The 17,443-nt window shown below is 39.8% G+C and overlaps 1 protein-coding gene across 1 annotated transcript; it reads left to right on the forward strand.

Moving 5' to 3' along the window:
• The first annotated feature begins 14,303 nt into the window (after positions 1-14,303).
• Positions 14,304-17,103, forward strand: LOC131022683 (BAG family molecular chaperone regulator 4-like). Its single transcript, XM_057952195.1, has 5 exons — positions 14,304-14,457; positions 14,542-14,692; positions 15,396-15,649; positions 15,761-15,907; positions 16,550-17,103. Exons 2-5 carry the CDS (start codon positions 14,548-14,550, stop codon positions 16,856-16,858), a joined length of 855 nt encoding a protein of 284 aa, XP_057808178.1. The 5' UTR covers positions 14,304-14,457; positions 14,542-14,547; the 3' UTR covers positions 16,859-17,103.
• Positions 17,104-17,443: the final 340 nt, after the last annotated feature.

A 17,443-nucleotide genomic window follows, 5' to 3' on the forward strand; every position in this document is an offset into this window, starting at 1 on the left:
TATCTGAAAAAGAAAAATAAGTCTATTTAATTGAGATGGATATAGTATATTATATCAGCGCGGATTAGGACAATAGAGATGAGAAGAAGTTGGATGATTGTTTTGAGCACACTAAAATTTATACTCTTTTTCGGTGTGAATTTATTATTTGTTTTAGATAAATTTGAAACTAAAATAAATTAATTTTTTAAATGGAATAAATTGAATGAGGAAAATGACATAAGATAATATAAAAGTTTAAGATTTTTTTAAGAATGTAAATGATTTTTTTTTTAATTCAATGAAGTGAAATTATTTTGAATTGATATTTTCACATTCTTGCTTTCTTTTCATATAGAAATAGACGCTTCATGAAAAAAATTAATCATCTTCATAAGTTCAAATTGTAATAAGGAATTTGATTTCATTCTAAATTTTTTAATACTACTCACCTCTTAGTTCGTATTTTCTAATTTCAATTATAAAGTTGGTAAGAAATGTAGTAAATCACTTGTCTTGATTGAGAGTTGCTACTCTATAATGACATCAAATTTTGAAAGGTAAAAATTTAATCTTTTCATGTTTGTGTATATGGAGTGACAAATTACTTTTAATGAACTACTTTGATTACATATTGTTGGAAACCTTGTGGAATATCCTAACCCTTGTTTTGATGATACCAAAATTCATAGGACTTAAATGTAATAGACTAGAATCGTTTTTGAACTCAAGTGTTAGAGTTCGTTTCTAGTTTAGTTGCGGTGTCAAAGACTGAAGACTGAAGACTGAAGAACGAAGACTGAAGACTGAAGACTGAAGACTGCAGTTACCAACTGAAGTATCAGTTGAAGAATCAGTTGAAGACTGATTATTTAATGCGCGCCATGGACTGATACTAAAGTCAAGTATCAGTTGAACATTCCTCCTAGGACTGATCTTCCAACGTTCAGAGGAAGCCACGTACGCTCAAGTACAGCCGCATTAAATGCAGAGATATCTCAATATCTTATCTCTGCAGAGGTCATTCCTATCTGGTGGTTACTTTTCAGAGATGTCACATCTCCTGTCCATCAAAGAGAGCCGTTTCCACACAGACAAGGAACCTCGAAGATTGAAGCCTCAGCCCAAATTCGAATTGCTCTCCAACGGAAGAAATCTTGAGGACGATTTACGCCAACGGATCTATTCAAGAGTTCTCCTACAAATAACGCTCGAGGATCACTTCAATCTTCACCGATTCAACGACATAAGCTGAAGCTCTGCCGAAATAGCTACTCAGCCTAAATCTTAAACCGCCCAAAGCTTGAATCGAAGAAGAGAATTCCAAAGCCAAAATCAGTCACTGCTGATTACATACATTCTCTTAGACCCTAGGCATATATTCTGTGTACCCAGAAGCCAAAGGTCAAACTTGCTTCAAAGAACTTGTTCTTTGTAAGTATAGTTGGCACTCGTTTAAACCTCTCCCCCATAAGAGTGTTTGAGTGACTCGGAGTTTCAGAAAGTGTTCTGAACTCTGATAGGGAAGTCTGAGCACGAGGTGTGCTTAGCAAGGAAATCCTGCGCGAGCTGTGTAGGTGCTGAAATCCTGCGCGAGGTGTGTAGGTAGGGAAACCCTACGCGAGGTGTGTAGGTGCTGAAGAGAGAGCTATCTTCAGTTCACGGTTTGCAGTGCACCCGGGAAGCACTTGCGGAGTGGATTGTTGGTCTGATCAACCAGCCGTGGATGTAGGAAAGAGTTTTTCCGAACCACGTAAAAGTCTCTGTGTTATTTACAGCTTTCAGTTTTATATTCATAACTGTGTTATTTCAATTGATAAAACTGAATGCTGACTAACTGAAAAGAGAAACCTTAATCCAACTATCTGCTCCACCGAGGCTATTCGAAACTAAGTTTAATTTTCGCTGCGTATGATATCAATCTGACTCACTATCCTCTGATAGTAAGGAAGAGAGATATCATCTTCATCTCTGCAAACACGACTGAAGCCCTTACGTGGATCAGTTAAGTTCCAGTGACTTAACTGATAACTCTTTACTGAAGAGCTTTCAGTATCAGTCGTCAACCCTGTTGGTCAACACTTATTTCGGTTAAACAGGTGTCTTGTTTGCGTGTAAAGTTTCGTTTCTATCTCTGACTGAGATCCCTCTGATTGAGGTTTGTAGATAGTCACAAAAATAGCCTATAGGTGTATCCCCCCCCCCATACACCTATTCGAGACCCCCCGGACCCAACAATTGGTATCAGAGCAGGTTGTTCGCAAGAACTATCTGTCTCTGACTAGTTCTACTTGAACTAGATCTTTATTAAAGGTCTCGAAAAAGTTTTACTCTTTCTTTTTGCTTTGTGCTTGCTACTTGCTTTATCTGCTGTTACCTGTTCTCTCTTTTTTGATGGAGACTAACCACAACAGATTATCTTCTCTACCTATGTTTTGTATTGAAAAATACGACATATGGAAGTTTCGGCTTGAAAGCTTCCTCATTGCCCAACATTGTAGAATGTGGGAAGTCATCACCAGCGGTCCAATCATTATCACCGAAACTGTAAAAAGGGTTCCTATTGACATCCGTCAGGAACCTTACGATGAGGACCAGCCCAAGTCAAAGGCAGACTTCACCACAGAAGAAAGGAAGCAAGATGAGCTAGACAACCTCGCCAAAAGCATCATCTCCGGCACCGTTCCTGACAAGTATGTCATGAAGATCATCAAGTGCATGACAGCAAAGGAGATGTGGGATATTCTGGAAAGAATGTGCGTAGGTTCTGAGGAGATCAAGGAGAATAAGCTTTCCATAGCTTGTCAGAAATTCGACTCCTTCCTCATGCTCAAGAATGAATCTGTCGAGGAAATGGAACAAAGATTCAACCTCATATTGAATGAAGTTCAATCCATTTCCAAAGACAAATACACTCAACGAGAAATCAACTTGAAGATTCTTCGAGCACTGCCACGAGAAGAATGGCAGATCTACTCAGTCGCTCATCAGCATAAGCCAGGATTCAGTCAGCTCCCGACAAACAAGCTTTTCTCCGATCTCATGGCAAATGAGTTCGATCTTCTGAGAAATCTTGGTAACAAGAAGGCTGGAGGATCAGACGAAGATGGTCCATCAACCTCAAGAGGAGTTGCACTGAAGGCCTCAACCAGAGAAGGCAAGAAGCAGATCAAGGAGCCAACGGAACTCAACCCTGAGGACTTCTTCAGTCAATATGCCTTGTTGACTGATAGATTCAACAAGATGGAGTCCAAGTTCCGGAAGTACAGAAGGTTCCACAAGCAGCACTACAAGGGAAAAGAAAGAGAAAGGGACTCCAGACATTCCACAGATCGAAGCGGAGAAAGGAAGTCAGCCGCTAACGAATGTTCGACTTCGACAGTTCCAGCTCAGATGATGAGAGCCGAGCCCTGATGGCCAACGAATCAGAAAGTGTAGCTGACAACAGCTACGACAATGGAATGAATGGCCCATAGGTAAAATCTCTCACGAAAACTCCATATACTGATAACTTCCTGATGCTTTCAGGAGACCACTCAGAATCTGGAGATAGCTCATCCGTTGAAACTGACGAGTTTGATCAGCTCCTGACTGATCACTGTCAGCTGAGGAAAATGTTCGAAGATCTCCTCAAACAGAATCAGAAAAAGGACAAGGAGATTGATGATGAACGAGCTAAACGTCAGACAATCATCTACTTTCCGGATGAAACATGTCTTGATCAGCTAATCATGGAGAACAGCCGACTGGAAGAAGAGCTCAGAATCTCCAACTCAGAATGTGAAAGAGCTTCTCATAAAATCAAAAGGCTTAATCACAAGCTGGAAGAAACAGTCAAGAACTGCATGATGCAGTCTCCCATGATGAGCAACTTTTCATCGAAAGGACTGGTCAACAGCATCGGAGGAAAGGTTGCAGCTGCCAAAGGAAAGGATATCATGATCATCTCTAAGAATGATCCTTCTGAAATCACAACCTCAGAAGAATCAAGAGATCATGATATGGATGAAGTTCACAAGCGCAGACTGATGGCCAGATCAAATGTTCCACCTCCACGAAGCTACAGACGAGCTAAGGAGGCTCCCAACCAGATCATCTTATTGAAAAGGCTGGAAAGCAGATTTCAGTCAAAGATCCGGGAAGGAACATCAGGAGCCAAGAAGAATCTTTCTCATCAACCCAGGGGGAAGAAAGGCCACATCAGTCAGAAACTGACATCCTCAGTTCAGTTTCAGAAAGAACAACATCCATGGAGATCAAGCAATGCTGAGTCCAGTCGAGCCATGCCACTTCCTCGACGACAAGCCACTGGACGTCAGACAAATCTCCATAAGTCTGCAAAGACTAAAGTATCTCACGGAAGATACTTCGGCGAGCAAAGAAGACCTCAACCACTCACCAGACAGAACTGCTACAAGAGTGAGGCCTTCAAAAGGATTTCTCAATGGAAGAATGCTCATATGCCACCTGAAGCGCCAACGACACCGATCAGACATCCAACAATGCGCAAGAAATCAGCCAGACCAATTCTGAAGCAGATTTGGGTTCCAAAGGGAACTCGAACTAACATTGAAGGACCCAAAGCTTGATTGGGTGCCTGAAGCAACTCTTTCTTGCAGGTCAATGTCAGGAAACATAAAAAGAAGGAAGAGGCCAAAGCTTCAATCAGAACGTGGTATCTGGACAGTGGCTGCTCGAAGCATATGACGGGCTACAAAGAATATCTATCCCAGTATGTTGAGAAAGCTAGATCCAAAGTTGCATTCGGAGACAACTCGATTGGAGAAACAAAAGGCTATGGTGTGCTCAACATGGGTAACGCCAGTATTAGTAATGTTAGCTTTGTTTCTGGTCTTAAACATAATCTGTTGTCTGTGAGTCAATTTTGTGACAGTGGTTTCACAGTGAAAATCAAAAAGGATGAATTCACTGTTAGAAACAATCAGAAGAAGGTGGTTCTGAAGGGATTCAGACAAGGAAGTCTCTACGTCGTTTCTTGGGAAGACAGCCCACCAGAAACGTGCCTCATCAGTAAAAGCAGCTCAGAGCTCAATTGGCTATGGCACAAGAGACTCAACCATCTCAACTTCAAGACGATCAACAAACTTGCTAAACATCAACTGGTAGAAGGACTCCCTTCTATTGTATTCCAGAAGAAGCAAGAATGTGAAGCATGCCTCAGAGGAAAGCAGACGCGGACATCATTCAAGTCAAAGACAGGACACTCCTCTGAAAGGATTCTGCATCTACTTCACATGGATCTGTTTGGCCCGATCACTCCAAGAAGCTACAACGGTAGGAAGTACACCTTGGTAGTTGTGGATGATTATTCACGATATACCTGGGTTATCTTTCTTTTCAAAAAGAAAGAGACACTGGAGGAACTGCCAAAGCTGTTGAAGAGACTGAGCGTTGAAAAGGAAGTCAACATCATCAGCATCAGATCAGATCGTGGGACTGAGTTCCTCAATACTGTCATTCGTGAGTACTGTGATGAACAAGGAATCAGTCATCAAACTTCTGCAGCAAGAACTCCACAGCAGAATGGAGTTGCAGAGAGAAGAAACCGGTCTCTAAAGGAAGCAGCAAGGACGATGCTAGCCGAGTCAAAACTCCCCTTGAAGTTTTGGGCCGAAGCAGTCAACAACGCATGCTACACGCAGAATCGCTCCTTCCTCACTCAGAGACATGGAAGAACTCCTTACGAGTTATGGAAGAACAGAAAGCCATCGATTGCCCATTTTCATGCTTTCGGTTCTAAGTGTTTCATACACAACAACGATAAGAAGAGGTTGAACACCTTCGATTGCAAGGCTGATCCAGGAGTCTTCCTTGGATACTCCGGAACAGAACGTTCAAGCAAAGCCTATCGAGTGTTCAATACTCAAACTCTATGTGTAGAAGAAACACCTCATGTGATCTTTGATGAGTCTACAGATGGTTTCAGGGAACAAGATGCTGAAAAGAATGTTCAGATCACTAAAGGTTCCAAAGCTGAAATCCATACTGACGAGCCCTCTACTGTCTTGGTATGGGGACCTGGCAAGGATGAAGATACTGAGATGCTTCAGTATAAGAAGATCAACCAACGGTCTGAAGTTCAAACTGGAGCCAATACAGATGACAATAGTCAAGGGGGAACTCCAGTTGCTGAAGTTCAAGATGAACGCGCAGAAGCCGCCCCAGCTCAACTCTCCCTTGCTCCAGAAAGTGCTCAACATCCAAGAGCTATTCTAACTGAAGAAGCTCCACCATCTCCTGAAGAAATCAAGAAATATCGAAGATGGTTTGAACTCCACTCTAAGGAGAACATCATTGGAGAACCATCAGATGGCGTCAAGACTCGGAGATCTATGTGCAACCTCGTCTTCGACATCAACCAGAACTGCATCAACGAAGATAAGAATTTCAGCTGTTTCTTATCAACTACAGAGCCGAAGGATATTGAAGAAGCTCTGAAGTCCACAGAATGGGTCATCGCAATGCTAGAAGAACTCAATGAATTCAACCGGAATTCTGTTTGGGAGCTTGTGGATCGACCAGACGATGCAAAGGTGATTGGCTTGAAATGGATTTTCAAGAACAAGAAAGACGAAGAAGGAAACGTTGTGAGAAACAAAGCAAGGCTTGTGGCTAAAGGATACAGTCAAGAAGAAGGAATCGACTACGACGAGACATTTGCCCCAGTTACCAGATTGGAAGCAGTCAGACTCTTCTTAGCTTTTGCAGCTCACAAAGGTTTCAAGGTACACCAAATGGATGTCAAGTGTGCATTTCTCAATGGAGTGCTCACAGATGAAGTCTATGTAGAACAACCTCCAGGATTTGAGGCTGCTGGACCAGAAAAGGTGTACAAGCTGAAGAAAGCGCTCTATGGGTTGAAGCAAGCACCAAGAGCGTGGTATGATACTCTCTCGGAGTATCTGATTGAACAAGGCTTCAAAAAGGGATCTGTGGACAAAACGTTGTTCACTCTCAAAGAAGGAGAAGATCTCTTGCTTGTTCAAATTTATGTCGATGACATAATCTTCGGATCCAAATCCGAACACATGTGCAATAAGTTTGCTGACATCATGAAGAACAAATTCCAAATGTCCATGATGGGAGAAATGAATTTCTTTCTCGGATTGCAAGTCAAGCAGACCAAAGAAGGAATACTGATCAGCCAGTCCAAGTATGCGAAGGAGCTGATAGCTAAGTTCGGTATTCAGCACATGAAGTCAGTCAAGATCCCAATGAACACAAACTGCAAAGTTGATCCAGGTTCAGAAGGAAGCTCTGTCTCTTCGAAGAAGTACAGAGAAATCATTGGATCTTTGCTGTATTTGACTGCGAGCAGACCAGATATCGCATTTGCAGTCGGGGTTTGTGCAAGATATCAATCAGATCCTAAGGAAGCTCATTTAGATGCAGCTAAGCGGATTCTGAGATATCTCAAGGGCACACCCAATTTAGGATTGTGGTACCCAGCAGAGGACGACATCAAGCTCACCGGATTTTTAGACTCCGACTTCGGTGGATGCAAGCTTGATCACAAATCAACCTCCGGAACATGTCAATTCCTAGGCAACAAGCTCATCTCTTGGTTTTCTAAGAAACAGACTTCAGTCGCCACCTCTACAACTGAAGCTGAATATGTTGCTGCCGGAAGCTGCTGCTCACAAATCCTGTGGTTAGTCCATCAACTAAAGGACTATGGGATCGAGGAAAAGGAAGTTCCTATCTATTGCGACAGCTCCAGTGCTATTGCAATCTCCCAGAATCCAGTTCATCACACCAGAGTCAAACATATTGAGATTCGACATCACTTCATTCGTGATCATGTCGAAAAGAAGAATGTCTCTGTGGAATGGATTCCCACTGCTATTCAGAGAGCGGACCTGCTGACCAAGGCTCTTCCAGAAGAGAGGTTCAACGATCTTTGTGCAAAGATTGGCCTCATCAACCCTGAAGAGTGATGCTATGTTTGAAGATCTTCTCGAACAGTCATGCTGACTGGTGGTCAACCAACTGCAGCTTCTACGTTCATCGACGTAAAAAGCAATGAAGTCCGAGTGCTCATCTGAAGAGGAAGTCATCCTGATGAATCATCCAGGATCACGTGGTATCAACTGACTACTATGTTCAGTTGATCAGTAAGTATTTTAAGATGCTTAACTTTTCAAAATCAGTCATTTCAGTTTAGAGCTTTAAGTCTTTAGTTCAAAATCTTTTCTCTAACTGATCAGTTTCTTTCAAAAACTTTAACTGATTATTGGAATTGTTGGAATTGGAATATCCGAATTAGGACAAGATTTTTATAAAGTGAAAATCTGTTTTGATTGAACTTGTCCTGATCTTTTTGCCAAAAATCCTTCCAACCTTTTTGCCTCTGCAATAAAATTTCTTGAAACGCTCATTGACATGACATATGTAATGATGCCTTTTGAAGTCCCTCGCAGTGACGGCAGACGCGAAATTTTTCTTCAATTGCATTTAAGGCACAGTTTTCGAAAAACCTTTTCATCTTCTACATGGTTCACATCTTGTCTATTTATACCATGTTGTCTTCATAGTGTTTCTGCATCAACTAACAACTCTCCACAGCTTTCACTGTGAGAAAAAGTTTCAATTGTTTCCAAAGTTGCAGATAAAAATTGTTCCGACTAAAGGAGAAATCTATGACTGCAAAGTCATGGAGTGGAAGAATGACGCTCATAGTCTTGGTCTTCACCGGACCCTTCCACTGGATCACAACGTCTCTCCGGCGTCAAAGTTTGCTCTACCCTTACTTGTATCCAGCGAAACGAGCGTCTTCCATCCTCATGCCCGGCACATGGATTGGAAGTTCCTGTCTAGAATATGGACAGACTTCACCTATTTCTCAGGAAACTTCTCACCTTTTGGTGAAGACTCCATGTGGTGCAACAGCAATGCGCAAAAGCTCATTGCCATCCGGCGCAAAATCGACAGTGCTAGTCCTCACGACTGTCACTGATTCGATTCTCCATCTTCGCATCTTCTTCTCTCCCATGTATGACGAAGGCATGTTCTGATCCAATTCTTTCATGAACGCCTCGTCATATATTTCCTTCGTTTCTCCTTCCCTCCTCTTGCACTTCTAATTCATCTCTTCTCGTCTGTCTCCTCGCTCTTCGGATAGTATGTATAGCTACATCTCATGATTATTTCTAACGATGCTATGCATACTTTCCCTTCCTTCAAACTGCTTCCCATCATTCCTCTGTCTCCCCGCCTTCTCCGTCATTTTTTTTCTTTTTCTTTCTTCTCCACCCACTCCTGACGTCCTTCTCCTTCTGCATTCTCGGGACCTCTCCTTTTCTCAAGACGTTTTCACAACTTGAGAATTGGAGTTGTTGTCTCATTTGATTTTCAGCTTCCATGGTCATCTCTCTCTTTTTGATGTTGCCAAAAAGGGGGAAAGTTGGGAAAGTAAGAGTCAGTGAGTAATCTGTTTGAGAAGATTACTCCTGTCCCTATTTCTTGACTGTAGATGGGATAGCTATGGATCACCAGAAGGATGACGTTTCAGAAAAGACCTCAATTCAACGGAAAACAAGTGAGAGTGGAACAAGCTTAGGAACATTGAAGAAACGAAGACAGAAGATGAAGATCAAGAAGTTCAAGGCGCAGACAAGCAGACTGCTGGAGTCCATGGTTTATCCATGATGTTTTTGTTTTACTTTTTACTCCAATGTAAGTCTTGCTCTGTACCTAGACTGATGGCTTATCAGTCCGTTTAATGAAATGAACTTCTTATTGATCTCACCCTGAAGACAATGACTCTTTGTCCAGGCTCTGATTTATGGTTTTGTTTCTGTCTTCTTACTGTTCTGTGTTTAGAACTGTTTTCGTTCTTGCTCTGAGTACAAGTTATTTAGGTTCTGTTGTTAAGGGGGAACAGCTTTCACCCCTTGTCTAGGACTTGTACTGTGAGCTCAGTCTTTTTGCTGTCTAGAACTGCTGTGTGGTTTTGGCATCATCAAAAAGGGGGAAATTGTTGGGAACCTTGTGGAATATCCTAACCCTTGTTTTGATGATACCAAAATTCATAGGACTTAAATGTAATAGACTAGAATCGTTTTTGAACTCAAGTGTTAGAGTTCGTTTCTAGTTTAGTTGCGGTGTCAAAGACTGAAGAACGAAGACTGAAGACTGCAGTTACCAACTGAAGTATCAGTTGAAGAATCAGTTGAAGACTGATTATTTAATGCGCGCCATGGACTGATACTAAAGTCAAGTATCAGTTGAACATTCCTCCTAGGATTGATCTTCCAACGTTCAGAGGAAGCCACGTACGCTCAAGTACAGCCGCATTAAATGCAGAGATATCTCAATATCTTATCTCTGCAGAGGTCATTCCTATCTGGTGATTACTTTTCAGAGATGTCACATCTCCTGTCCATCAAAGAGAGCCGTTTCCACACAGACAAGGAACCTCGAAGATTGAAGCCTCAGCCCAAATTCGAATTGCTCTCCAACGGAAGAAATCTTGAGGACGATTTACGCCAACGGATCTATTCAAGAGTTCTCCTACAAATAGCGCTCAAGGATCACTTCAATCTTCACCGATTCAACGACATAAGCTGAAGCTCTGCCGAAATAGCTACTCAGCCTAAAGCTTAAATCGCCCAAAGCTTGAATCGAAGAAGAGAATTCCAAAGCCAAAATCAGTCACTGCTGATTACATACATTCTCTTAGACCCTAGGCATATATTCTGTGTACCCAGAAGCCAAAGGTCAAACTTGCTTCAAAGAACTTGTTCTTTGTAAGTATAGTTGGCACTCGTTTAAACCTCTTCCCCATAAGAGTGTTTGAGTGACTCGGAGTTTCAGAAAGTGTTCTGAACTCTGATAGGGAAGTCTGAGCACGAGGTGTGCTTAGCAAGGAAATCCTGCGCGAGCTGTGTAGGTGCTGAAATCCTGCGCGAGGTGTGTAGGTAGGGAAACCCTACGCGAGGTGTGTAGGTGCTGAAGAGAGAGCTATCTTCAGTTCACGGTTTGCAGTGCACCCGGGAAGCACTTGCGGAGTGGATTGTTGGTCTGATCAACCAGCCGTGGATGTAGGAAAGAGTTTTTCCGAACCACGTAAAAGTCTCTGTGTTATTTACAGCTTTCAGTTTTATATTCATAACTGTGTTATTTCAATTGATAAAACTGAATGCTGACTAACTGAAAAGAGAAACCTTAATCCAACTATCTGCTCCACCGAGGCTATTCGAAACTAAGTTTAATTTCCGCTGCGTATGATATCAATCTGACTCACTATCCTCTGATAGTAAGGAAGAGAGATATCATCTTCATCTCTGCAAACACGACTGAAGCCCTTACGTGGATCAGTTAAGTTCCAGTGACTTAACTGATAACTCTTTACTGAAGAGCTTTCAGTATCAGTCGTCAACCCTGTTGGTCAACACTTATTTCGGTTAAACAGGTGTCTTGTTTGCGTGTAAAGTTTCGTTTCTATCTCTGACTGAGATCCCTCTGATTGAGGTTTGTAGATAGTCACAAAAATAGCCTATAGGTGTATCCCCCCCCATACACCTATTCGAGACCCCCCCGGACCCAACACATATAATATTGATGTTATGAGTTATTTTGTTTAAACAATTATAATAATTTAGATCAATATTTGGATGTTTTTGCCCCTTCTATACTATTATTATATATATTAGATTAAATTAATGAACATTCATAGATTACAAAATCTTATACTATATTATAGATTATATATATATATATGTATATATATACACACACACATATATATTGTATGGAATATATCATTTATATAACATAATATATTATTAATTGTATATAACTAAATCTTCTTAAGTTTATTACATGCCACTATAGAAATAACATTCAATTAAAATATTAAAATTAATTTGTTGTCATGAGTTACGTCATTATAACATTAATTATTAATTGTTGTTCCAAAATTATCAATACATAAATATGATATGCCATTACTACATATCATTTTTAGAAACTATATATGAAACATAATTGAAAATAAAAGTTATTAATTACGATAATATATAGTCGTTATTATATATTATATAGATTATAGTGGCTTGATTACTTTTAAATGTTAAAAATTTCTTTTATATATACTTGTTTACTAAATATTCGTGAAAGAAAGATAAATAAATACATATATTAAAAGTCCATATATGATCATAAATTTTATCTATATTAATTGTTGGGAAATAGAAGAAATACCATATCCCAGTTTTGATGATCCCAAAACCCTTAGTTTTCTTTTCTCTAGACTAGCCTCTTCATTTGAACTCAACTGTTAGAGTTCAATCCTTTAGCTAGACTGAAGGTTACAAGTAACTGAAGTTTCTCCATGTTGAAGACCGAAGAAACTGAAGCATGAAGACTTAGAAGATCAAAGCTCGACTGAAGATAGAACAACTGAAGGAAGATACTGGTAATACGAAGGACAACGTGAACTAGACACGTTCAGTTAAACAAGAAGATAATTTAACTGAAGACAACGACTACTCAAGTGAAGGACAAAAGCTCTAACTGATTCTTCAGTTAACTGAAAGTCTCACTGCAAACATGTGTAAACAACGGAGCTTCGACTTGATAGTATATCAGTCAACATTCTTCATTAGACTGAAACGCTGGCACCCGCATTAAATGCTCCTGCAACAGCATTAAATGCACCAGATTTGAAGATCGTCTTTTCCAATACACCAACTTTCCTTTTTCGTGCTAAAATTCAGACGCACCCTGCTCCAAGGACAAAAAGGATTCAGACCTTCAACCAATCAAGAGCTAAGAAGATTGAATCCTTAGCCCAAAGCACGAAATGTCTCACAACGGCTGAAATCCTGAAGATAATCTCTCCAACGGGTATATTTGGGACTTCATCTATAAATAGAGCTCGAGGAACGCCTTCAATCTTCACCGATTCAAAGACTAACGCTGAAGCTCTGTCAAAATCACAGGCCAGCATTATCTTAGACAAAACTTTGAATCGAAGAAGAGAGTACTCAAACGTTGTAAAATTAGTCTTACTGATTACCTAAACTCTCTTAGAAATCTAGGCAACTCACGTTAAATCCTAAGCCTAGAATAGATTACTTGAGAGCCTGTTCTCAGTAATCTTAGTAGGAAGATTTCAAACCCCTTTGCAACCGAGCAAAAAGAGTGTTTGAGTAGAGAGGAGTTCAGACCAGTGCTTTGACTCCAGAGATCTTAGCCAAGTGCTGAAAAAGGCATTTGTGTGTCTTAGCGTGCTAAGAGTGAGCGAGAAATCCAACCTAGTGTGTTGGTACTGAAAATTTGATTTTCAGTTGTAGGTTTGATGTGCACCCGTAAGCACTAGCCCAGAGTGATTATCAGATTGATCATCTGACCGTGGATATAGGAACGTGTTTCCGAACCACGTAAAAATCAGTGTGTTCTTTATTCGCTTTATATTTTCTTTATCTGCGCACAACTGATTTTCAACTGAACTGATTAACTGAAAAGCGAAACTAAAGATTTCACTAAGTGTCAAATTATTTCATAAGGCTATTTGGACTAAGTTTAAATTTCCGCTGCTGAGTTATTAGTCTTAGTGATCAATCAATTGATAGTCAGTAAGATTTGTAACTCCAATCTGTTTTACAAACTCTAGACTGAAGCCTTACGTGGATATCGGTTAAAGCTCTGTGCTTGACTGAAATCAAAATATTGAAGTCTTCTCAGTATCAGTCAACAACCACTTTCCAATTGAAGTTTGGTTTGTTTGTTTTCCGCAAAAATAGCCCACAAGTGTATTCCCCCCACCCCATACACCTGTTCAGTTAACCCTCCGAGACCCAACATTAATATTTTGATAATTATAAATATATATATATATATATATATAATATTTTATGATCCAATAAAAATATGTTATAAGTAATACTTAAAAACTACAAATCATGAAAATGTAATAAATTATACGAGTAGAAAAAATTATAATAAAAATATATTTGTATCATTTAGAGTAGATGAAATAAACTAACAAATAAAATTTAAAAATATAATTGCTTCCAAAAATAATAAGGTGATTTTTGGCGGGAAATACAACTTACTATTTTTGAAAGTGGTTGTGCTTTTATATATATAGATGACTTATTTCAGAAAAGAAAATTACCTTATCTTATAAAAAGTTGTGGGTTTCATCATTTTTTATTATTTTTATTTTTTATTATTTTTTCTTAAATAATCATGCTGTAGTAACGAATCATTATACAGATGAAATAGTATTTTAGCAAAATAGAGACTTTTTTTTGAATTACAAATCGAGATATCTTGAAAAACTAACAAGTTAAAATTTTGAATAATTATATTTGCAAGGAAAAATTGTAGAAATCGAAAATTGCCCTACTTGGATCGGGCATTGGCGTACCTGATTTGGTACCCTAGGAAGTCATGGTCGTATTCTACTTGTAAATATCCGCAACCAACCGCCATTACCGTAATTCTAAGGTATAAAGTATAAACCCTCGAAAATTCAGAACAAAATTTTATTCACAGAAATTAATACTGTGTTTGCCGCGCAATTTGCTGTAGTTTCCGATGATGGAGAGCTTGAATCCGAGCTCCGTTAACGGTGTAATCGGCTTAGAATTGAAGCCCGAGACTGGGTCCGCTAATCTCAACGTCACAGTATCTCACGGTCCCAACCAACTTCAAGTCGCCGTGCCCTCTAATTCCACTTTTGGTATTGCTTTGTTCTTAAATCCTTCGGTATGAAGCAGTCGTCACGCCATTGTTGAATTGTCGCTTGGTGAAAAATTGATGCATTCTCTGTTTTTGTATATTTTAATTTATTCTGTATTTGGTGTTGTTAATTTCTCTTTTCTTATGTGTTTTTGATCCTGTGTTCCTGTTTAGGTGCTGTGGTTGGTTCTGTTTTGTGCGTTTCCGTGTGTAATTTCGGCAGTGTGTGGTTAGATATTCTCGATGGGTTAGAAATTGGGGCCAATTTCTGTATTCTTACCGTTGGATGATAGTAGGGATATGGTGGAGTTGATCAGTGTTTGTAGCGGAGGCCTAATTTGGAGTTTATCTCGGCTAATCTCTTCTTTTGATCATATAATGTTGTTATGTGTGTGAAGTTGACATTCATTGCTCAGAAAATAAGCCCAGTTTACAATTTGAGTTCATCATGGCCAGTTTCTGTGGTTTTGTATATGCTGATTTTCTATCCTCTTTGTTTGGCAAGTTACAGTTTTAAGATCCTTTGTGCTGGTTATAGTGAAACTCGTCAAATACTTTGTCTTGAAATATGATCCGACTGCTTTTCAGATCACAATTCATATGTGGAAATGCAGAAGATCGACTATTTTCTTTATTATAGATAGTTTATACTCTTCTGAGTTTTCTATGTTGCTTTGGTTGGGTATTCATTTTGATGGATGCAGGTGATCTCAAATCAGTTATTGCTCAAAAAATCGGACTGGAACCAGAGACCTACAAACTCTTGTTTAGAGGTAAAGAGAAAGACGATGGTGATCATCTCCAGGAAGCCGGTGTAAAGGATAATTCTAAAGTTTTGGTTATGGAGGACACAACACCTGTGCAGGAAAGCCCAGAAAAAGTGGAAACCATTGTGATCTCTCGAGGAGATGCAGCTGTTGCTGAAGTCAGGGAAGAGGTCGACAAGCTTGCTGATCAGGTTATAACTCCTTTAAAATAGAGAAATTGTAACTCTTTTTTGTGCATGTATATGGCTATCTCGTGGTCCTTTGAGTGGTAAATGATGTGCCCTTTTGCTAATCAATGATAGGTAGCCGCTTTACAAGCTGTTGTTGATGGTGGAACAACGGTTGATGATAAAGATTTTCTTTACTTGACCGAGATGCTCATGAGGCAGTTGCTCAAATTGGATGGCATTGAAGCTGAAGGGGAGGGGAGAGTCAAGAGAAAGATGGAGGTTAGTATTATATTACTTTTTTTTTTTTTGATCGGGCAAAGTCATGTTAGATGTTAGTAGTTAGTTTCCCATCCACTCCAAGAACCACCTTATCTCTCCATTCACCAAACTCCACCTTATATCTCCAATTATATCTCCAATTACCAATTCGTTCCCAAGAGGGATCGAACCCGGGTCACTTCAATTAGTATTATATTACTAAAGAAGCAAATCGGTTCATTCTTTCTCCATGTACACATGTGTGCTCCTAGTTATCTGGGACCATATGCTCGTTATAGATTTCCAATAAGGGACACACAGCATATTAAAAGTAAAGGGATTTGGTGGTCTTGAACTGTTGTATTGAACCAAACAATGCAGTTGGTGTGCAAGTTCGAGCCCTGCTTGCGTTTCAGAAACTCTTTTGTTGCATAATCAGTAATGTTAATGGATTTTCTCAGAAAAAAGAAGTAATGTTAATGGATATGTGAACACGTATGTATGTCAAACATTTACTTATGACTCAGAATCTAATTACAAAATTGAAACTCCAAGGCTTCTCCTGCGACTGTCGTTCGTTTTTCTTTAGGTTACTTCTCTTTTCATATGCTTTCTACAAACATTCTCGCTTGCTGGACAGATATTAACTTTTATCATCTCCAGGTACGTCGGGTGCAGAGCTTTGTGGAAACAGTGGACACACTCAAGTCAAGAAACGCTAATCTTGATATCAACAATAATGGTAATGGTACTACTGCATCTGTAACACCTCAATGCGAGACTTTTGAGCCTGGATCTGAAAGTGTGAGCACCGAGTCCATTGAACCATCTTCTACTGCCATTTTTCCATCTTCAGACCCTAACTCCACCCCTGCCTCTGCCTCTACTCCCATCCCTGGCCCGGGGCCGGCTTCTTCTCCTTCCCATTTGCCATCTTCTACTAAGGTAACTGAGGGATTTGGAAAGCTTTGATTAATGAGTCCATTGTTAGGAGTATATGATTCGTGACATTGACTGGGTCTGGATGTCCCCTTGCCTACATTTTGGTAAGAAGCTGTTATATATGGCGTAAACATTATTTATTCCATTGTCTTTTTGGAGTTTTATCATGTCAATATTGTGTGTGCCTTTCTTAGTGTCGAAAATTTTGATGCTATTGAGGCCAAAGGGGCCTGAAGAATATACATCAATTGGTGGATACATGCATCACAGTTTTTTAACATTCTAGCGAAGATAAGAATGAATATTTGACACTTATCCAGGTGAAACAGTGGCTGAATATCTAGTGGAATCTATCTATTACATATATGCAAATTAAATTTTGGTAAGAATTACGTACAATTGTACAATTTTCCCTGCAAAAGTAGTCAAATGCTATGGTGACGAATTTGGAGAAGACGTGGTATTGGGTACAACCAGGTATACCGTACAATCGGGTTGCACCCTCACTTAAACCGTGACTCGCATCTTGATCCGAACCTTTGTCCTGACCCGAATCTTAAATAACACTATTTTGGGTGCGGGTACACCTAGTTGTACGGTACACCCGGTTGTACC

The sequence above is a fragment of the Salvia miltiorrhiza genome, chromosome 4 (genome assembly GCF_028751815.1).
Source record: "Salvia miltiorrhiza cultivar Shanhuang (shh) chromosome 4, IMPLAD_Smil_shh, whole genome shotgun sequence".
Taxonomy (NCBI): Eukaryota; Viridiplantae; Streptophyta; class Magnoliopsida; order Lamiales; family Lamiaceae; genus Salvia; species Salvia miltiorrhiza.